The 24375-nt window shown below is 35.6% G+C and overlaps 1 protein-coding gene across 2 annotated transcripts in view; it reads right to left on the bottom strand.

Moving 5' to 3' along the window:
• LOC111514274 (lutropin-choriogonadotropic hormone receptor) overlaps positions 1-24375 on the bottom strand; it is a 796850-nt gene that overhangs the window by 382153 nt on the left and 390322 nt on the right. For both annotated transcript variants that reach the window (XM_074176962.1, XM_074176963.1), the window contains one exon: positions 7804-7998. In XM_074176962.1, the coding sequence (XP_074033063.1) occupies positions 7804-7998 (195 nt within the window). The remainder of the gene's footprint in view (positions 1-7803; positions 7999-24375) is intronic.

Below are 24375 nucleotides of genomic sequence, written 5' to 3'. Positions count from 1 at the left end.
ATGTCATTTGAGTGTGTGTTTATTTTTTCTGTTTCTTCGCAATAAATATTTAATTAAGTTTCAAATGAGTTCTTTCATTATTTGGGATGGATGAATGAATGGGTGAAACAGCGAATAAAATCCTCTCGTTGATAGCCAAGCGAGTACTGAGTTGCGACAATACTCTACTCAAACTGAACGTGTCAACCTGTTGTTTGTCCTTTTATGCGGTCCGAACTCCTCAGTGCAGGAACTCCAGGACTTTAGGTAAATTTGCCTAAAGTACAACCAAAACAAAGACAGAACCTACATTAGGCGAGAAAATCTTAACAATAATAAAAACACATGATGAAAAAGGATAATGGTACATATCACAAAACAATGGAATAGGAATAGATCAAATGACAAAGGAAATTAACGAAACAAATCAAAAACTGATTTTTAGCATTGAGGAAGGAAACAACTCGAAACTTAACTACCTGGACATAACCATCGGATATAACTACAACAAAACACAATATCAAATGGCAATATACAGGAAACCTACACAAACGAGCTCCACCATACCCGCAAGTTCAAAAACCATCCACCATCACACAAAATGGCTGCCTATAACGTATTCATACAGTGTGTCTCACTTTTCATGGAAACACCCCCGTATCTTCCGTAATATTCGAGGTAGAACGATGAAACTCTCTGGACTGATGAAAATGCTTAAAATGCACCTACCACCTGAATGGGGTTGGCCAAAGTGATATACACTGTCCTCCACTCGCGATGGAACACCCCATTTTCATGGTAAAACATATTAGGGGGCAGAATAGGCTCAAAATTCTTTCAGACTCGTGATCAGGACTACCAACTTATTACGATTATACTTTTTTCCTGGAAAAATTTCAGTCCTAAAAAATTCGAATTTGTTTCACTTCTCATGGAAACACCCCCGTATCTTCCGTAATAATTGAAGTAGATTTTTTTTTGGTTTCGACATGAGAACCGACCAGTCTCCTGTTCGTCAAATTCACCAGAAGGTCTTCTGTTTTTGCTGTCACTATCGCGGCCACATCATCCGCAAAACCGATAATTTTTATTCGGTCAGGCATTTCCGACTTCAGGAAGTCGTCATATAGAATGTTTCATAGAGTGGGACCCAGCACCGGCCCCTGGGGTACACCACTACTTATTATAATAGATTTGACACTTCCTTCCCTCTCCAGTATTACCTCCCTCTCCGACAAGTATGAGAAGATAATACCGGCTCTCCGATATCCCTCTGTCTCTCAGTTTGTTTAGTATCAATCCAGTTAGCTTTGCTGACGCTTTCAATTACCCTTTCTAAATAGAAATTTCCCCAAAATTCAATCTATTCAATAATCCAGTTAGCTCCGCTAACGCTTTCAATTACCCCTTTTGAACAGAAATTTCCCCAAAATTCTATCTATTCATCGGTCTTAAGTAGCTCCGCTAACATTTTCAATTATCAGATAGCAGGTAGCTGCTTACGACTCAGGAAAGAACACAATTAATCTCTGGAAGGATGATTCTATCGAAGTCTGGCCCCTCTTTCGTAGTCCTACGACGGGCTTATGCATCCTTCAATATAAGGTGTAGTTGCTGTTCGCCTTTTATCGGTATACCTTTCGTGTCGATCTTGTTGTACATCATGATTACCCCTAGCGTCTTGCCAAGTAATGGCCATACCTTGTAAGTATGGAGTAATCTGTGGGACAAAATTATCAAAGTTCAAGATTACTCGTAAGTCATTTTGAACTTCATCAAGGGTTCTCAATTCTCGACCAAATCTGAGATAAGCTGAAGTATAGCCGATACTCTCACTTTCAGCGGTATTCGTGGCAAACCGTATAGTTGGCAACATTCGAGGCCATGTTTTGTGGTCGTTTTTCACAAGCATCGTGAGTCTTGGTTTCAAGCCTATGTTTTTTCGTTCTACTATATTGGCTTCAGGATGATATATAAAGGATTGTTTAACATTCAATAGGAAACAAACTTGCTGCATGACCTCGGAGATGAACCGAACTCCATTGTCCGAAATAAGTTTGCGTGGAAGGCCATTTCTCATGTAAATTTCTTCCAGAAGGACTTTATCGCATCGCTCTCGAGACTGCGACTCCATTGGACATTATGTAACCTCTATTAGTCCACTGGGTAATAGTTTTATCAATGGGATCTTCGAAGCTACTTATGATTTTTGCGACATCTGGATCCTTGAGTTGTTCTTGTCGAATGTCTCGGCATCTTAATCAAATTTCTCCATCGAAGGTTCTTTATATCAATGGCATTTTCAACTCCCTTCAAAATATCTGCTCCAGTTGTCGTGCCGTGAATACTATCAATATCAAGAAATTCTTCATACACTTCATAGCTTTTATCTACTCCGCGAATAAAAATCAACATCTGAGCAGTATCTGACACATCCGTTGACTCATCCAATGCTAGAATAAACCACTCATGATGTCCATTTTTGTTAGACAGTTGAGATGATGTTTGCTGACAAACTGACACTTTTAAATAAATTTACCTTTTCGGGGCATATTTCTTCGGCTACTGCAATGAAGCATTCTTTTATCATTTCTCCATCGGTGAATGGTTTGCTACGTTTTCCGATTTCAAGAGCCACACGAAAGCTGGCGCGAGTTGCAGACTCTTGTTCAGTATTCTCTTTGGTAAACAAAGATTGCTGCGATTTGAGTCCGCGTTTCAAATCTTCAAATTTTTCCTTCCGCAAACTTCCTGTATTCTTGGAGTAACTTTGAAGATGTTTCGATTCATAGTGTCGTTTGATGTTATAGTCTTTGAGAACAGCTATGATTTCATTACAAATTAAACATAGCTCCTTATTACTGGACTCAATCACAAAATACTGGAAGTTTCATTTTTCTTGGAACGTTTTGCATTCACTGTCGATTTTTCGCTTCTTTTCCATACTAACAAATCACACATGAAAACAATAGGTCAAATCAAAATACTTTTATTGACGGTTGTTACTTTATTTCACAATAGACAGTTTCGCTTCTTTCGACTTTCCTACGCAGACTAACTTGCAGTTGCGCCGCTAGCCTTGTTATATGTAAGTTTGCTTAGGTCACGCACTTTGCGACTATCTTAGTCTAGAAATATAGTTAAGGGCAGAAATTGGCCCTTGGAACAAACTGAAAGAATCATTATAGCCCGAAGGCTTCAAAGTTTGGAGACCCCTGCTATAGAGCATTATACGATTTGGGAATTCAAAAATGTTCCGTAAACTGAGAAGTCTACATTTTCGTGGAGTCTTTATGCGTGACACGTTGCCAACTTGTGGTCCTCGGCTGCGAGAATGTGCTGTATTGAACTTGGATTCCCGATTGAATGCAAGTACTCATTGGGTAGCTCATATTAGAAACGGCAAAGCTGTGCAATATTTTCATAGTTTCGGTAATCTCAAACCTCCAATGGAATTGGTAAGATATATTGGAAGGGGTATAACAATTACATATAACAATGATCAGTATCAAAATTCTGACCAGTGTAATTGCGGACATCTGTGCTTACAGTTTCTGCTCCATAATGTCTGCAAAAATGTTTGGAGATAAATCTTTGCGTGATTTAACCGATGCTGAATTGAATCGATCGACTATCTGATTGAGAATGCTGAACCTTGGGAATAATTGGATGTTTGGCGTAGATTACCAAAGGACTACCAACATCGATTTGCAGATTCATTAACCATGTTTCATCCATTACCGACATGAGGTACCACCACCTACATCAGCTGCATCATCGCTACAAAAAGCAATATATAATGGTCCTGTGAGTTCACAAATAGAATGTTATTATTGTAGAAATGAATTATTTTTCTTCAAAATGTTGTTGTTGTTTCAATCATCACTCAAGGAGATGTCATACTGACATATCAGTCATGTCTGTGATATTAACGCTAACGAGTCATTCTTCGATGCTCTCCATCGATTTCAATCCACCCATTCGATTAGATTTTGATTCTGAATATACTTCAGCTTTGCTGAGTTTTCATTCGTACAATAGTATACAGTATACAACATTGAAGAATGGACGAAATTCTACTACTATGAAAACGCTGAAGAAACTAAACAAAAAAGTATCGATATCCCTGTTGGATCTTGTGAAATTGGTGATATTGAAGAATTAATAAACAAAAACATCTCACCTGAAACGTTCAAGGAAAACCCTGAAAATTTTCTCTATCTCAAACCGAACAATAATACGCTGAAAAGTGAAATATTCCGTCTGAAACAATCGATTGATTTCCGATTTGCAAATAGCTTGGCTCACATACTGGGGTTTTCATCTACTTTTCTCAAACCAAACGTACATTACGAATCCGATCTACCTGTGGATATCATTAAAGTAGGCACAATACACAAAGATAGCAACATTACGTTTGGAGCCTTCTACAACGACACACTGACTCATACGATATACGAATTTTCTGTTGGTGTTGATCCTGGGTACGCAATTGACGAAATACCTAATCACCACATTTACCTACCTATTGCACATAGAGACGAAATAAACAATATTACGCTGCGAGTGCCCGACCAATAGTTTAGGCTCGTTGATTTCCGAAACGAAGAAATAATTATTCGTATGGAATTGAAGCGAAAGTATGGTGCTGACTATCTATAAACATAATTCACCTCCATACCCAACGTCAATCTTCACCAAGACCTTCACTAGTCGACAGCTATTGACAATAGAAAATGAATTGTTTCTGGAATCTCTTAGTTATCATGTTGTCTAATCAAGTGTTCAACATTTTCCGGAAACCGCAAATCGATGAGTCAATACAGGCGTCATCAACACAACGCATCTAACATTCAACATGCTCATACACATCAAGCATTTTCTGAATATTTTCAACAATTATCAGTGTATATTTGAATATTACCGGAGTTTTTTCCAACACCACGTCGTTATTTTCAACACCTCGACACGTGTTCCGATCATCAAGTGATCATCTTCAAGAGAAAGATTAAACTCCTCTTCTCACCTCCACCGTCTTTACGGACAAAGCTCTCTTTGTCATCGATTGTTCCAGAAGGGATGAGAGCATCAAAAGTTCCAGTGTTGATGTAAAACTTGAAATCGAAGCATCCGACGTATTTCCCCAAAATAATAGAGCCTATTGCATTGTGCACGACACTGTCATAGAATACCTCCCACTCTCACTGAACATGTGATTTTGCTTCAGTATCAATCGGAAAGTCAACAAGAATAGCTGTTGTAGATATTCAAGTCTTGAGCAAAAATTCCATCCTAAAGGAATAGCCATTAGGATTGGAATTCAGTGTAGTTACTTTTTACTGTTGCCAAAGAAACACCATTTTCCTGTTTGAGTAAAAAAGATCGCCGTACCGCCTATTACTTGGAGCGAAACATTCCTGGATTGAGGTATTCCTCTGGTTTTGTGAAATATAATCAATTGGATGCCATCCTCATGGAAAATATACAAGGTGGCGATGTCATTTATGTGCGGAGACATCAAAAACATAACTTTCTAACTGAAAAATTTCACGAGTTGAATATACATACACGCGTTGTGAATTTGGAAGGCCATGACAATACAATATGGATGGTTCCCACATTCGACAACAACGAAGGTGTCTCACCCTGTATGCATCACATTCGCAACCGAACCAACTACAATTGTAGTCTCCGAAACGTAGATATTTTATACAAATGGCTTTGTGATATATTAGCAAAATAAAAATGTATAATAAATTTCTATTCGGAATCATTTCTTACGATAATATACCTTACGATAATATACCCTCAACAAAAATAGAAAACGTATGGAGAACGGTCAAAAACGCACGAAAAACAACCGAAAACGCACGAAAAACAATCGAAAACGCACGAAAAACGGTAGAAAACGTACGCAAACGATCGAAAACGCACGCAAAATGATTGAAAACATACGAAAACGGTTGAGACATCCCGTACACAGTCATATTTCTAACCTTTCGTGCTTAATTTTGAAACCGGTAACGCGACATTGCTCAATAAACAACGATATTCATTTTACAACTGGCAACACCTGCTTGCGTTAGGAACGTAGAACATCGATAGCAACTCCATAACGCTTTGCCTCGATTACGTCACACGCGTCTTTCGCTCTTACACACACACATACACATCTATATATGAAATATTAATTATTTCCCAAATCTAAGTAAATTTTTCTATCTTCAACATGATAATGACTATTTCAACTTTCCTAACATTCTACGGAAATGAAAAAAATACGGTCAAGTATCTAAAATGAGTCAATTTCGGTCGCGACAGAACTCACGCTATAAATACCCATCATACGCAGTTACTTTTAATGTCTTACATTGGTGTAGAGGCTAAGGACAATGTCTACCACGCGGACGTCCTGTGATCGATTCTCATAACTATAAACTTTTTTTCAATTAGAAATACGTGACAAGGGGCCTGAGGGGCGGAGTCTCAAGGGGGCCGATGGGCAGAGTACTAAGTGGGCCGATAGGTGGAGTACTAAGGGGGCCGAGTTCCACGCTTGAATCGATACGATACTCATTCCATCCTGCGTCGATGACGTCACACATTTCTTCCACTCCTGTTTGAACAAAAAATTGCAAAAAGTTCAGCTCCATAAGAAAATAAATGAGATTTGGCGCCAGGACCAAGCTGGCTCATCTACTTATAACCTATTCAAAAAACACTTTATTGTGCGATTTTTACCAAACGATTTTACAAAAACGCAACACTGTTTTGCCATATAATGGCTTCTTAGGGCGTGTCTTTACTATATAGAAATAGTAAACACACGCCCGAAGAAGCCATTGTATGGGGAAACATGTGTTGCGTTTTTGTAAAATCGTTTGGTGAAAATCTTACAATAAAGTGTTTTTTGAATACGTTAGTTATAGATTTTCATCAATTGTCGGCCAATTCCATCATATATAATTTACTTTCAAGTGTTTTATGAGTTTTTCCTGATATTACCTTTCCTATCAGAGAAACTGGTACCTGACTGTTTACTAAAATTTGCTCAATTATTTTCAGTTCATTTCGGAAACTTTTTTCAGGTAAAAGGATTGCGAAAGTCCTGTGTACTATCGACCTAAAAGCAAATAACTTATGTGAGAGTGGACTGAAAGAGTCAAATGGAATTGTACAGTCTGTGAACCTATTTTTCCGGTAGATATTGAATTGAAAACCACTATTGGCTCTTGAAATATTCAAATCTAGGAAGTTTAGCTCTTTGTTTTGTTCGATTTCTACTGTGAATTTAGTTTTGTTATACAGACTATTGAGGAAGTTTAAAAATTGATTAATTTGTCTGTTCAAACCATCAAAACTAACCACTACTTCATCAACATATCTGAACCAAAATACAATGTTTCTGAGGAAGAGGATTATTAAGGATGTCTGCCAAAATGGAACCTAATAGAGAGCCGATAGGGAGACCTGAGTTTTGTGGATAAAAATTATTATTATATTTGAAGAAACTTTGTTTCAAACGTGTATCCAGGAGATTGCAAAAATCGGTAGTTATATGTGTATTTGATGGGGAAAAGACATTCGTCTGCTTGAATGTCAAGAAACATGTTTTTCATGTGGAATGATACCAGTTTGATTTCTAACTAGTACTAGTATTTTCAGAAAGCCGTATACTGAGTCGATGAAGAGTGACTATTGATTTGGTTTCAGTTTAACTAGCTGACGCACGACCAATAAGAAACTATGGGATCTCCAAAATGGCGAAAAATAATATTTTTTTATGATTAGTGCGAAAAAGACAATACAAAAACATTCACTTACAAAATATTTAAGTTTCTGGTGAGATTTGCAGGGATGTCGATAATATTCGGTCCGCTGCATCGGCATTTTGGTTCTTCCATATCATCGCACATGCAGAATTTCTCCAGTTGTGAAGTTTGCTGTGAGGAGCATACTGATAGGTTCTCTTTTGTAGATATACCATTGATACTTGAATTCATCAATATCCATAAGAATCTGAAAATAAATTGAAATAGGGTGAATTGAATACTTTACATAAGATAAAGATGAAACCGTATTCAACAGTGCAAAGAGCCGTATAATAGAAATTAGTTTGAAAATTTCAGTGGAGTTCTGTTCAATTGATATGTTGCATCAATTTTACAAATACATATAGATGAAGAGCATATGCGTAGCATGTTTTCTAGGACTTCCATACCAAATAGCTTAAATTTTCAGTGATGTATTAATATTGTGTAATATTTTGCCAAAATTTCCATGTAAGTTCAGATTATTTTAGGCAAGTTAGTAATAATTAGGTATATGAAAGAGAGATAAATATACGTCAGTTACATGTATGAATCATTCGAAAATTATTAAATAACGAGTGATTTTTTACCTTAGAAAATTTAGGCAAATGTTCCCAAAATAATTTCAAAATAATGACTATCTTTGTGTTCCCAAAGAAGTGAAATCAAAATGAAAAAGGAGCATTAGTAACAACAATAAGGTTTAGGATTCATTTCTTTCTGCATAGTTGAAAATAAAAATCCTGTGTATCTCTGGACGCCCTACAGAAGTGATAACCTTAACTGATCTAAGTTGAACTTGAAATTGTTTGACTTGAGAAAAGCTTGGGTTTACTTGAATTTTATGTATATTAATATGAAAATGTATGAAACGGTTATTTATTATTAAAACATTCTATTGATTATTTTGTGTATGTACATATCTATAGATGCCATAAGCCAATTGTTACTTCCATAGGGCGGTCGGTAGCCGGGCGGTTCGACGTGAGTGCTTTTTTCACTCCCTCGAATTGACTGCCGTGTTGGTCGGTGGTTCAAGCCCTAGTCTGAACGATCGATTTTCACTTGCTATCGTCCAACCCGTGTTAGGAATCACACGTTAAAAGGTAAGAACTCGTTAATCCTTAGCTCGCACAAGTTTATACTTCTGAGGGTTGTCGTTCGTAGGGGTACGACAGCTGGTTAGCGGAAAAACAGATTTTAAACCCATTTCAAACAGATATGATTGAATAATGATACTGAACATTCACATACACAAAGTAGGTATCATCATTTCCCTGCCACGTTTCACATAATGAAAGAATATTGGTTCTCCCCTTTCATCCGGATGTCTCATTGAATTTGCCTGTACTTGGGTTTATCAGGTAATATCCTTTATGTTGGTGTTTTTCTAGGTTCATTGTTTCCAGGAATGTGTATTGTTTTGTGGAGTATATTGAATGTCAGGTCTTGTGTTTTGATTTGTATTTGTTCCTCGATAAGTGAATTATGACTTTTGAATTCATGGATGTTTAGGTTTTCCCAGATGTTCATACGGTTTCCTTCATTGACTTGTTTAATAAGTTTGATGTTTTCTGGTGTGGAATAATTATATTTGTTTTGTATGATGTGTGTGGCGAGGTTTGATTTATATGTTTTTGGGTTATATGTTCTCAGACTGCAGCAAATTCTATATCGACCAAACAAAGAAAAACTGATCGAAAGGTACGATGATATACGATATTTGACTCAGACACGTCATGGCACCAAAAATGACGTGATTTTGACATCACCAATAGATAACGCAGTTCAAACAACATCATCATGACGTTATTTGTGTACCTCATACAGATATAAGTATCGATGGATGTCATCAATGGACGTCATTTAGTCGTCACTTGGGAGTATACAAAATCTGTTTGAAAATCTGTTTTTCCGTTGATCAGCTGTCGCCCCCATACGAACGACAACTCTTAGCAGTTGAGGAACTTGTGCGAGCGAAGGACTAACGAGGTCTTTCAACGTGTGATTCCTAACACGGTTGCAGAATCATTCCAGCGAGGCGGGAATCTAACCCACTGTCTTCTGATCGTGAGTCGGGCATTACCACCGACATGGCGACAACATTCAAATCATAAATGCCACAATGATTGCGTTAGCCCAGTAGGGTGCAGGAACGTAATAATCTAGACTTTTCATTTTGTCCTTATATTCTCGATGTTCAAAACTGCACGATGCGTACTTAGGAGTTAGCCCCTTAACCTCTACATTTTAATTTTCAGGCACTAATATTTCCATCATTTTCCATCCTCCTTGAATTTAACACCGCGATTAGAACACAGAATCAGACCAGACACAGAATCGTTGTGATTGGTCGGGATTTTTATAAAGGGTTTTGCGTTACCGATGGCCACGCCAACCATGCTCCATGTTCATGACTGGCCATAACCACGATAATTTCAACAGCTTTTCTTATCGGAAGCCATGTTTGTTATTGTGGAATTTGAAGGAAGCTGTGGTGGTGGTTTAGCAATCGTTTGTAATAATTGGCTGACTACACCAATAAAGGAGGTATACAGGCCACCATATTAGGAAAACACTCATAATTTGCGAGCTCTTGAAAAAGGAGAAGAATTCAACCCTGAAACATGGAAAATCCTCTAGGTTTCCAGAATTTTCTATGAAAGTGATATGTTCAAATATCATTTTGAAGCATAGTATTCCTGATCAGTCTTCCATTTCTAAAACATGACAGTGTTTATGCTCTCATAAATAAATTATATTATATCTTCTTTTCTGTTTTTTCTGAGAAGAATGTATGTTTGATTATAGTATGAATTGTATTCAGTGATATGAGAAGAGTAAAACGGGAGGAAAATAAGCTATGATATGTTGCTGAATCAGACTGTAGAAAGGAAGTGGAATTTCAAACTAAAATACTACAAATACAAACTAAATAACACTCTTACTGTTCATAAGTATCTATGCCGAACCCCAACGCAGTATTCATGTCCAATAATTAAAAGAGTTGACACCATGATGTGAAGAACACATTGATAACACAGTAAAGAGACTCACTAAGTTAGTTTATGAATTCAATCAAATCAAATATCTGAATGATAAAAAGCTTTCACTTCCGATTTACAACCCACTCGCTGAGTCTTTATTGAGGTACTGTATCATTACATGGGGTGGTCTCAGTAAAACATTATTACACGGTCTAGAAAATAATGTTTAAGAAAAATAGAAGGTTCTCAACTGAAGGCCTTCACAAAGAAACGGGCTTATTTGATGTGAGAAAACTCTATGTCTATCAATGCTTAATATGGATGCAAAATACCTCCATCACTCAGATAAGTCATACTTACAACACACGTACTAATTTGAGCAGAAAACAAATGTCTCCCTCTGTTGACTAACACACACAGAAATTTATATCATACTTTGGTTCAAAATTGTTAAAACTAGTCCCTTCAGAAATCAGAGTCATTCCTAATAAACGTAAAATGAAATCAAAACTGAAAGAATTTGTGAAACAAAATTATAACAAACTGAAAACCGTATATGAACTCGAATAATAATAAGAAAACAAAATACAAACAAATGACCATATTCTCTCTCCCTCACAATGAATTTAACTTTTTTTTTCCTTATTTCTACTCACCACTCATTAAGTGAATAATCAATGCAATCAAGGTTGAGCTACCTAAGCATTGCTTAGGTAGCTCAACCTGGACTGACAATTTCCAGTTTTAGTTAGTTCTTTAATTTTTTTTCTTCTAGTTTGTCAAGTTATCTAGTTTCAATTTTGAATTCATATTGTATATTATGCTTATATGAATAAAATTTACTTTACTTTACTTTATATCTGAAATGGACCACGTGATCAGCCCTATCAGGCTAGCATGGCGACTCCAGCAAAATTGCAACCTTAAATATAGCGAAACATTTTCCAATATATTTTTCTTCTGATCTTGCTATCTTGAACCTGGTTTTTCCTGGAATTAAAGATGTTCTAAATTTGTTGCTCACCAAGAGTAAACTCAAATACACCTTGAGTATCAGCAACAAAATAGTTGAAACCGATCGGCCAATTTTCAAATTTTTCTTCATTTTCCACGTTCTTGCTACCTTGAAATTGGTTTTCCTAAGAATAAAAAGTGTTTCAAATTTGTTGCTCACCAGAAGTTTACTCAAAAACACCTTGAGTATCAGCAACAAAATAGTTGAAACCGATCGGTCGATTATAATTTTTGTTTACATTTTCCACGTTCTTGCTATCTTGAAACTGGTTTTCCTCAGAATAAAGAGTGTTTCAAATTCGTTGCTCATCAGGAGTATACTCAAATACACCTTGAGTGTCAGCAACAAAATATTTTTTCATTTTTCTCGTTCTTGCTATCTTAAAACTGGTTTTTCTGGGAAGAAAAAATGTTTTGAATTTGTTGCTTATCAGGAGGGTACTCAAATACACTCCGAGAATCAGCAACAAAATAGTTGGTCTTGATCGACTGATTTTTAATATTCTTTTCAATTCTCCCTGTTCTTGCCATCTTGAAACTGGTTTTTACAGGAATACAGTGTTTTTTGAATTCTTTGTTTACCAGGAGTATACTTAAATACTCCTTGGGTATCAGCAACAAAATAGTTGAAACTGATCTGCCGATTTTCTTGCTATCATGAAACTGGTTTTCCTGGGAAGGAAAAGTGTTTTAAATTTGTAGCACATCAGGAGGATACTCAAATACACTTCGAGAATCAGCAACAAAATAGTTGGTCTAGATCGGCTGATTTTCAATATTTTTTAAATTTTCCCTCTTCTTGCTATCTTGAAACTGTTTTGGAATACAGTGTTTTTTAATTTGTTGTTTACCAGGAGTATACTTAAATACACCTTGGGTATCAGCAACAATATGGTTGAAACCGATCGGCCGATTTTCAAGTTTTATTTTTCATTTTCACCGTTCTTGCTAACTTGAAACCGCTCTTTCCTTGAATACAGAGTATTCTAAATTTGTTGCTCAACAGGAGAGTTCTCAAATACACTTGGAGAATCATATCAACAAAATAGTCCGAACTGTTAGGTTAATATTTTCTTTAATTTTCCTAATTATGCCATCTTGAAACTGATTTTTTTCTCGAATGAAAAGAACTGTAAATTTTTTGCCAAATTGATAGTACTTAAAAATATACATGATGAACCAATAACAAAAGAAGTGGAACCGATGGGCTGATTTTTGCAATTTTTTTTCTTAATTTTTCCTGCTTTCGTCATCTTGGAACTGACTTTCTATTAAATTCAAATATTTTTGAGGCTATTGCTGTTGTGAAAAGTACTTATTACCTTGTAAGAATCTGAAATGAAATAGTCGGAGTTCACCTATCCATTTTTGTAACCACAGTGTTTCCATTTAATGAGTACTATGATTCTCAGATGAAAAGTTTTTAGTTTCAAAAAGCCAATAGGTTTTATACGCGCTTTATGTACTGTAACACGAATTAGCTCTCGGCAAGTATTCAATTCAATACAAATTGCCTTTCCATTATTCTTATTTCCGTTTGAACTTGTGCATTGTATAATCAAATAGTTTTTTGATTTTTTTATTTCCCGCTAAGAAAGAAATTGTTTCAGGTGAGATGGTGAGAGTACGGCTCTGCTTAACTCTTATAACCTGATCTAAAAAATTTATTCTTTCTTCCATTTCTTTTTCGCTTATGAACTGTAATTTCTCATGGAATGAGTTGAAAATTTTGATAGTTTCTTCTAATTTTGAATGGGGGATCGCCATGATACAGTCGTCAACATATCTTTTATAGAACGGGAGTTCAAAATTCAATCGTGATATGACAGTTTCTTCTAGTTCTTCCATTACAAGTTGAGCTATGGTACTTGATATTGGGGTTCCCATTGTACAACCGTCTAGTTGTTGAAAAGAGGGGTCTTTATATTGGAAATAGTTGGTTGATGAAGTTGTTTCAATGGCCTTTATGAATTCTTCCATTGGTGATAGGGTATGGTTTTGTATGAGGTTCCATTTTTTTGTGATAATGTTTTTTACTAGTTGGTTGGGGATGTTCGTCTGTCTATAGGGATGTGACGTCTAGTGAAATCAGTATATGGTCGTCCGGAATTCTAATGGTGTCTATGAAGTTTCTGAAAGGAAATTATTCTTTAACATAGTAGCTATTTTTGTTGATAAATTAGATATAATATGCTGTTCCCTAGAAATTTGAAAAGATCATAAAATGGGGATTGAATGCTGGATACAATGTGTTTCAAGGGTATATTAGTTTTGTGTAAATGAAAAATGAAAATTTAAAGATTCCAAACCAAGTTAGTTTACGACGTTTCGATTATTAGTATCCCCAATCGTCTTCGATAACTCGAATAATATTTCAGTTTTTCATTTTTTTGGTTGTTGGCTTGTATGTTATTTTTCTGTAATTTCATGTTTTTTTTGTTTAATAAAATTGTTATTTTTTTTCAGGGATTTAATATCAATTTATATTATAATAGACATTATATTTATATTATATTAGACAAAGATATGCATATCTTAGTGAGATATATTCCTATCTTTTGACGTTAGATGAAAATCCATATAACAATGTTTCAATGAATTCACCTAATCTAGCATTATTAGAATAATGTACTTTATACTTTAATCCAAATGTTATTATCCTACATTCACTTTAAAAAAGCTGCACAGGTAGAAATTTCCAAAAATAATTCTTTACAAGTTGAAGTTGGTAGCTTTTATCAGTAGAACCACTGACATATGTCATGTCAACTATCTGTCAATCCCTTCCAAATTTATTGTTTTGTGAAATTTTGACATGTGACATTATTCTTCCTTCAAAATAATTTTAAACTGTAACGTTTTTCACAAATATTTTATCCAATATTAGACATCCTTCAACCAGTTTTATAAATGTATTGTATCAATGTTCATCCATCATGTTGTGTCCAATATTTTACATAACCATCGTATGAAACATCCTCAAAAAGTTGTAAGTCTAACCATTCATAATTATATATTAATATTACTTACACCCTCAAATTGTAGCATCCCTGATGATGGAAAAAATTTAATAAATTTCCGAAAGCTTGGACAAACTTTAAAGAGTACTCTTTCATTTGCTGCTAAGCCCCTTTATTTGTTGGTTCCATTCCTAACTAGTCAGCAACGATTACCTTCTCCTCTATATATATATATATACAATATATATATATATATATATATATATATATATATATATATATATATATATATATATATATCATATATATATATATATATATATATATATATATATATATATATATATATATATATATATATCATATATATATATATATATATATATATATATATATATATATATATATATATATATATATATATATATATATATATATATGATGAAAAGTTTGAAACTTATTGTTGTAAACCGTTTCCCTATTTACGGGCTTGAAATGATGCTAACGAAAAATTTATATGTTTAGACATAAGTGAGGTTAAAGACGAGTATGTATTCACATAAATGTTAAATGATAGATGTATCTGAATTCAGAAATAAGTAGCAAACTTGTAGAGGAAATAGTTCTTCAGATATCAAAGTTGAAAATTTGAAGTTACAGAAATTGATACTTGGTAACTGAGGAAAGCAGAGGATTTTCAACTTTTTCATCAACAAAACATTTTTCTCAAGGCAACGAAAAGAGACGCCACGCCAAATCTTTTCCTTCTAGAATCAAATTGAAATTATTAGAAAAGTTAGTTAATATTGAATAATTATATTGAGAAATAATATTTGGAAGAAGATATAATAGTATCAACCTGTATAAGCCAGTTCGAACCAAGGAACTTTTGAAGAAAAATTTTACTTGGAGAATTTCCAGCAGAGGAGAGAAGAATCCAGTGGAAACGAGATTTTCACGAACCATACAGAAGGAAAACCAGGTATTTACCTCTTTTCATATCGAATATAAAATATAGGTATGCATATGCAAATAATTCGTCCAAGAAGAAACACTGGACAATTGAACAAAAATTGAATTCATGAATTTCCATTGGAAATAAAACTACAAAGTGTCCAGGATAGACTAACTGATATTCCATAAACTGAAAGTGCGTTCCAAAATTCAGATTACATAGTTCGGTGTAGCATAGAACATTATCTAGCGTAATTTGCTGTTCACACTAGTTATTTTATATTTAGAATTTAGATTTCACATTATATTAAACTGTTTCACATTCCTATTGTCTTTTCAAAATGTATTCACAGGTACACCTGCTATTCAGATTGTTTCTGTGTAGGTAATATTTGTGTTTGTGAATCCGTCGGTAGACAGCTGTTTCAATCTATTGGGCATCGTCAGTATCAGGCTGTGACTCTCAAGTCAACTTGTCAAGTTTATTATTTATTTATTATTCATTATTACACTTGGCTGCACCATACTGATGATGGGCCAAAAGCCCGAAACACGTGTCTATGGTTTGCCACTTTCTTGAGTGCTATGTCCGATTATCAACTTCTGTTCCTATATCAAGACACTCAATAACTTTCATATTTGTATAATTTCCTGGACCCGGATGTCACGCAGATGGTTATAGCTGCCTCCGTGGTGATTTTGATAGTTTTCTTGTCAACACAAGATCCATCAACTGAAACCACAAATGTGCGGTTGGCTCCTGCTGGTGGCTCCGTGCATATGTATTTTGGTAACCAAGTAACCAAAGGTATCCAATAAATATATATATATATATATATATATATATATATATATATATATATATATATATATATATATATATATATATATATATATATATATATATATATATATATATATATATATATATATATATATATATATATATACCGGGTGTCCCAGAGCTTTTAGGCCAGCAGATATCTCAGTTACCTGCAGAACAAAAATTAAAACAAAAATATGTATCATAGGAGAACACAAGCACTTTCATACAGCATAGCAAAATCCACCCCCTGGTAAACAACCCCCAAGAAACCACCCCTAACTTTTGTTTTTCAAATGGCACGCCCATGTTTGTTTTGGTTCAACTTACAGTCTTTTTCATTTCTCGGTCAATGATGTATCATGGTAGGTAGAATGACATGCAGAATCATAGAAAATAAAAACACAAATGAAATATTAATGTTTAAGGTCATCTGTATTTTGATACATGATACTACAGAAAATATTCAAAATGTTGGCCAGCACTTGCCACACATGCTTCAAGTCGCCGAATCAGCGCGCGAGTACAGGAAGCCCTAGTCATTTCCGGAGTAACGGTATGACAAGCCTCTAAAATTTTTTGGGTTAAATCGTCAATATTCATTGGTTGTGTTTCGAAGGCAACTCGTTTCAGATATCCCCACAGGAAAAAGTCCAGTGGCGTGAGATCTGGAGAACGTGCAGGCCATCGCACAGGTCCACTATTTCCAATCCAACGGTCTCGAAAAGTATCATTGAGGAATGTAGTAACTACATTATGGTTATGTGCAGGAGCACCATCTTGTTGCCACCACATTTGTTGTCGCTCTTCAAGTGGAATATCTTCCAGGAGGGCAGGTAAACAATTTTCCAAGAAATGTAAATATCGGTGGCCCGTCAAAGTGTCTTGGAAAAAATGGGGCCCGATGAGTCGTCCATTATGTAAACCACACCACACGTTCACACCCCACATTGTTTGGAAATTGGTTTCTCTAATCCAGTGAGGGTTGTCCTGTGACCAATAGTGCATGTTATGTCGATTAACAGTACCATTATTATGGAAGCAGGATTCGTCACTCCACAAGATTTGATTGAGGATGTTTGGATTGTCATGGACTAAAACTTGAATGTGAGCAATGACTGCCGTTCGTCTTTCGAAATCGGTAGGTCTGAGTCCTTGGTGTAAATGAATTTTGAAGGAATGATACTTGTACTGTTTGAAAATTCTTTGCACAGATGACTTACTGATCCCAACCTCTACCGCCAATGCACGAACCGAAATATGAGGATGTGCTTCGGCGTAGGCAAACACATTTATGCAATTTTCCTCAGTTCGCACGGGAGTAGGATGTACTTTATTTGTTTCTCCTGGAAATGATCCCGTTCGCATGATATTTTCTACATACGAAAACGTATTACGACCTGGTTGTCGACGATCAGGAAAGCGCTGCCCATACTGTAGACTGCTGGCTATTTATAATTAAAACTCTCCACGTCCACTCAATATACAATACAATATATTTCCGAATAATGAATAATACGCATTATCGTATTTTACATTCCAACTTAAAAAGACGATAAGGTTTTTGCCTTGCGTTACTCATCTTCGCGTTCACCGATGAGTCGTAATAGAAATACTGGGTGTCGGCAATACGGGATGTCCGCACGGCCATCCTGTGAATCTTTCGTCCTCGAAAGGATAGTCTGAAACAAAAGAAACAATTGAGATTTTTATTATGTTTTATTCTACCATAATGTGGTGCCTCGGGTGGCAATCATTGAAGTCCCTATGATGGCGATCAATTAGTGCCAAGATAGCGATCTCTAGTGCCAAAGATGGCGATCGATTTGGTGCCTAATATGGCGATCTCTAGTGCCTAAGATGGCGATCTCTAATGCCCAAGATGGCAATCTCTAATGCCTAAGATGGCGATCAGTTTAGTGCCTGAGATGGCGAACTCTAATGCCTAAGATGGCGATCTCTAGTGCCTAAGATGGCGATCTCTAGTGCCTAAGATGGCAATCTCTAATGCCTAAGATGGCGATCAGTTTAGTGCCTGAGATGGCGAACTCTAATGCCTAAGATGGCGATCTCTAGTGCCTAAGATGGCGATCTCTAGTGCCTAAGATGGCGATCTCTAATGCCTAAGATGGCGATCAGTTTAGTGCCTAAGATGGCGATCTCTAATGCCTAAGATGGCGATCTCTAATGTCTGAGATGGCGATCAGTTTAGTGCCTAAGATGGCGATCTCTAATGCCTAAGATGGCGATCTCTAGTGCCTAAGATGGCGATCTCTAATGCCTAAGATGGCGATCTATAATGCCTAAGATGGCGATCTCTAATGCCTAAGATGGCGATCAGTTCAGTTATCGTTTTTAATATTTACCTTAGAAATTTTGAATTTTGAAAGGCTTTATATCCTCCAAGCAGACAACTCCTTCGTATGGTCGGCTGGAACGTTCAGTGTGAATATCCTCTCTCACTCGATACCTATCGTTTGCTAGAACCTCTACTATCTTGAAGGGGCCGCGAAATTTTGGAAGTAACTTCTTACTTTCATTGTTGGCCGGGAAACTTGTTACTTTTGTTAATACTAGATCCCCAACTGAGAAAAATTTTGGAGGACCACGTCTTTTGTTGAATGCCACATCTTGCTCGATTCTATTTTTCTCTAGGTTTTTGGCAGCTTTTCTCCTGATTTTTGTGACGTCTAATTCTTCTTCTGATGAATGATGAAGATCAGTACCTGTTCTCAACTGGTATCCAAATAGCAGTTCTGCGGGCGTATATTTTGTGATACGGTGTTTTGTAGAATTGATTCCCTGTTGAATCTCAATTATTTTGTTATCCCAATCATTTTTGCTGGTTTGTGCGCCAGATGTTGCCAGAGCATCCAGAATCGTTTTATTCATACGTTCAGCTTGTCCATTTGCTCTGGGCATCCCGACAGCTGTTGTGAATAACCGTATTCCATTGACGACGGACCATTCTTTGAATTCAGTTGAGGTGAAAGCCGACCCAGGATCTGTTATTATACGTTTTGGGTTTCCCAGAAGTGAGAATAATTCTTGAAGAGCATCAATTGCACATTTGGAAGATGTATTTGGAACTGGCTTGATACAGGTATATTTTGAAAACCCGTCCACAATGACGAGGATGTATTTATTACCATTCAAGGTTTCGACAAATGGTCCAAGATGAACCACATGCAGCGTATGGTGTGGTCTAGCGTACTTGGGAATAGAATGCAAATAACCAGGCTTTTTGCCACTATGTTCTTTGTAATATAAGCAATAAAGACACGAATTAATATATTTTTTTACGAACCGGTTCATTTTAGGAAACCAGTAGGCTCGTTTTATCCTATCGATTGTTTTGTCGTAACCAAAATGACCAATATCATCATGGTTTGCTTTAGTGATTTGCTACCTACACAATTTTGGAACAAACAGTCTTCTACCTTGTTGCGTAATTCGATAAACCTTATTTCCGCGAAGATCGTAATCATTGAAAATATCTTTGTATTCGATACTATTGCCGCTTAATAAAATCTCTTTAATTTGATTGATTTGATCATCTAAGCTTTGGGCCTCTCTTAAATAATCGTTACCACTTATTACGGATATTTGCATTTTTTCGGGATCAAGGTCACGAAAATTTCGACTTAATGCAAAATTCCAGCAAAACCATCACGGCTAGCATCAGTATAAACAAGTACAGGCAATTTCGGGTTGAAAATTGCCAGTATTGGTTTGGAACATATTTTCACTTTTAAAGAGTCTATTATTTTTGTATGGTTTTCATTCCATTCCCAGCTAGAGTCTTTTTTTAAAAGTTTTGTTAGTGGTGCAGACAGTCGAGCAAAATTTTTAATGAATTTCCGGAAGTAGCCAACTAAACCCAAAAATTGGCGCAATTGATGTTGATTCTTTGGGTATGGAAAATTTTCGACAGCCTCTATTTTTGAACTAGAGGGTGATATTTTATTCAAAGATATTTCATAACCTAGATATTTAATTTTCTTCAGCATAAATGATGATTTGTTTAGTTTTATTGTCAAACCGTATTCTTTTATTATTTCTAAAACCATTTGTAAAATATTTAGACCATCTGAAATAGTTTTTGAAGGTATGAGTAAGTCATCAAGGTAAGGTATAACATTATAATTACGTAAAGGTGAGAATATTTCATTCATAAATTGTTGAAAGATAGACGGGGCATTACATAATCCAAATGGAACTCTAGTATATTCATAATGTCCTTCCGGTGTCACAAATGCAGTAAACGGAATAGAATTTGATTCCATTGGAATTTGGTGATAACCAGAAGCCAAATCGATACTCGTAAAGTATTCAAAACCTGATAAATTATCAATAATTTCCTCTATTATAGGCATTGGAAATTTATGTTTCACAGTTATTTTATTGAGTGCCCTATAATCAACCACTAGTCTTTTCTTATTATCACTTTTATTTACTAACAAAGCTGGACTGGAATAAGGTGATCTACTTTCTCGAATAATGTTCACATCTAGCAACTCCTGTATGATTGTTCTAAAGGTTGATTTATCTTTTTCGGCAACACGATATGGTCTATGAGTAACTGGCTTCGTCGTGGTTAATTCTATAGATAATGAAACTGAATGCGCTTTACATACTTTTTTTACTGACTCGAACACACATGTTTCATAAGACATCAACAATTCATAAAAAGCATTTAAATCAGATGAGGACATTTTTCCATGGTTGATGTTTCGTAGCCACTCTGGAATATCACGTTTGTTCAAAAAGTTCAGAGAATCATCAACTCTGTAATACATAATATTGGGGTTTTCTGTAAAGTTTGTACCTATCAAAATGTCAAAATTGAATCTGGAATTGTCGATAACATAATATTCAATATCTAAATTAACTTCATCCACTTGTGTTTGGGCGTTAACATATTGATTAACTGTAACACCATCCCCTAAAAATCCTGATAAAATAACGGGGTTGTCGAGATCCTGCACCTCCAATTTGAGTTTTTGTGCAACAGATAATTTAATAATTGAGCAATCGCTACCACAATCTATGAACGCTTCGCATTCATTTCCGTTGAGGGTAATTTTTTTATTAAATTTTGACTGTGGCTTGGAATTTTCAATACGGTTTATATGTTCGGTTTTTTTGAAACTATTTCTCGAGCCTTTGTGATTTTCTGAATTTTTCTTTGAATTCTTATATTGTTTTTTGAGACAATTTAGTTCAATGTGACCTTTTAAATGACAAAAATTACAAATTTGGTATCTATGGTGACAATTAGAACGGTCATGGCCTGATTTTCCGCATGACATACATATTTTGACTTTATTTTCATGAGAAAAATGTTTACTAATAGAAGGTTTGAAATAACTTGGACCCGCTTGCATCATTGAGGTCCGAGATCTAGGATGCGGATCAGAAACTATGTTATTATTCCCTGGGGCATTTGGCAAAGTGTGAATTTTATTTTTCAAATATGCTCCCAGCATGTTAGGATCTACCATGTTGGAAGCTTCAATAGCTGCCGTTATATTACTATCATTGATAGCCCCACAAATCAAAGAAACTTTATCAGCGTCAGAAAATTTCACTTTTAATTTGTCGATTTTAGCTATATGTTCAAAGTAAAAATCATATAACGAACAACCCTCAGTTGGCCTATGATTTACTAAGTCCATTAATAGCTTGAATGCATTTCGGCTAGGCTGAAAAGTTGATATGAAAATATTTTTCCAATTTTCCCAAGTAAACTGTGACCAACCCAACTCGCTTTCTATATAGTTATCCAACCACAGCTTGGCATTACCTTTTAGTTTATTTAAAGCTTGAAAAATCATCAAATTATCTGGCCACTTGTACAAGTTAGCATTATATTGAATGATCTCTATCCAATCATTGATGTCCGTTGTTTTTGGATCAAACTCTGGTATCATTGAGAAAATATTAAAACTTGTACCTGTTTGTACTGAAGATGCCTCCATTCTTGGTTGGTAAATTGGTGGGGTATAACTTACATTTTCTCGGTGGATTTTCGATTTCCTATTGGTTTTACGTCTATAATACTCATCATCACTTGATGTCAAACTATCCTCTGAAGACGATGACGATGGTAACCGATGACGAGGTTTCTTTCGGTGTCGTCCCATATTTGAGAATCCAACTTCAGTGGCACTGGCACAAAACACAACTATACGTTCTTAACCACTTCTGATGTAGACTGCTGGGTATTTATAATTAAAACTCTCCACGTCCACTCAATATACAATACAATATATTTCCGAATAATGAATAATACGCATTATCGTATTTTACATTCCAACTTAAAAAGACGATAAGGTTTTTGCCTTGCGTTACTCATCTTCGCGTTCACCGATGAGTCGTAATAGAAATACTGGGTGTCGGCAATACGGGATGTCCGCAATACAGTCTCTCCGCAGCACGTTTATTCTTTCGGCATTCAGCAAAAATTAAAAGTATATCAACGTATTCGTTGGGAGTGAAGGTAAAAGGCATTTTGATATACAACAACAATATCACGACTGATGGCAATGTGTCATCCAGATATCAGAGGAATGAAAGGAAGCACAAAAAGTTCTAACATTTTATCGCCTCTTTTTCTGCGTAGCGTCCACTTTTTCTGGTGTCTACAATGCAGAACAATTCGATCAGTCCAGTTAATAGTACCCACTAACGTATTCAATTTTCTCGAATAATTATGATATATCGTTGGTTGAGAAATAACAAGAGCTGTCAGTTGAACGACAAACAACATGGGGTTGCCTTTTGAAAAACAAAAGTTAGGGGTGGTTTCGCAGGGGTTGCTCGCGAGGGGGTGGATTTTGCTCTGCTACATGAAAGTGCTGGTGGTCTTCTATGATATACATATTTTTTTCATTTTTTTTCTGCAGGTGACTGAGATATCTGCTGGCCTAAAAGCTCTGGGACACCCGGTATATTACTATTTACTGTAAGTATCGATGTTACCCATTTTCTGTTAAAATTAAACCAAATTGTATTTCAAATAGCTCTGAAGAAGCTTTAAAAGCGAAAGCTTGGCAAATATTGTAAATAAAAACCTTGTTTTCGAAAGTTTTACATTAATTGACTGCTGAACCCACGAAACCAAAAAAACATAACTACTCACAGTCGCTAAAATTTATTCCTACTATATATATATATAGATAGAAAGACAGATGGATATAGATAAATTGAACATCGGAACCGTCTGTGTGTCACTTATCTACACATGAAATAAGCCCAATAAATTTCCCAATAAATCGCTATGCAAAAATGAAATTTGGAACTGACCTATATTCAAATATTTTTAAAACTGTATTTTCAAATGATTACGCAGTACAAAAAACACTGCAATTCATTTGAACAAATATTGCCTGATACACTCCTGTGACTATATATAATAAAACACGAATTGGAGAATTTCAGTATAGTACAGAACTCTTTCTGTATTCTTGACATTTCAAAATAAACGATCATTGTGTTTGGTGATTCTTCACGGGTGTTTAACTGTTGGCAACGACCCATTTCCACAACTGAACGAATCCAAACAATGATGGATTATATCTTTCGGAAGGTATTTATTGTGTGACAACTCTTATTATTTATCATAGCTGAATGACGTGCTGTGAGAACTTGAATTGTGGGAGGTAATTCCGAATCAATTTGCAGACAAAATCAGTCATGAGGTATATATTTTTTGTAACTAGTTGAGTGATTATTTATCAGAGTGAATTGAATTTTTTCACAAGGACAAAACACAAGCACTACAGGAAATTCCTCAAAGCACACTCAGAGTGGTGCATGTGCGAAAGTAGCGATTCACATTGGAT

The sequence above is a fragment of the Leptinotarsa decemlineata genome, unplaced genomic scaffold (assembly GCF_025532065.1).
Source record: "Leptinotarsa decemlineata unplaced genomic scaffold, Ldec_3_MD MMD2_P_RNA_scaffold_14, whole genome shotgun sequence".
Lineage (NCBI taxonomy): Eukaryota > Metazoa > Arthropoda > Insecta > Coleoptera > Chrysomelidae > Leptinotarsa > Leptinotarsa decemlineata.
Note: the sequence above shows the minus strand (reverse complement) of the source record. Positions and strands in the feature narration are given on the sequence as shown.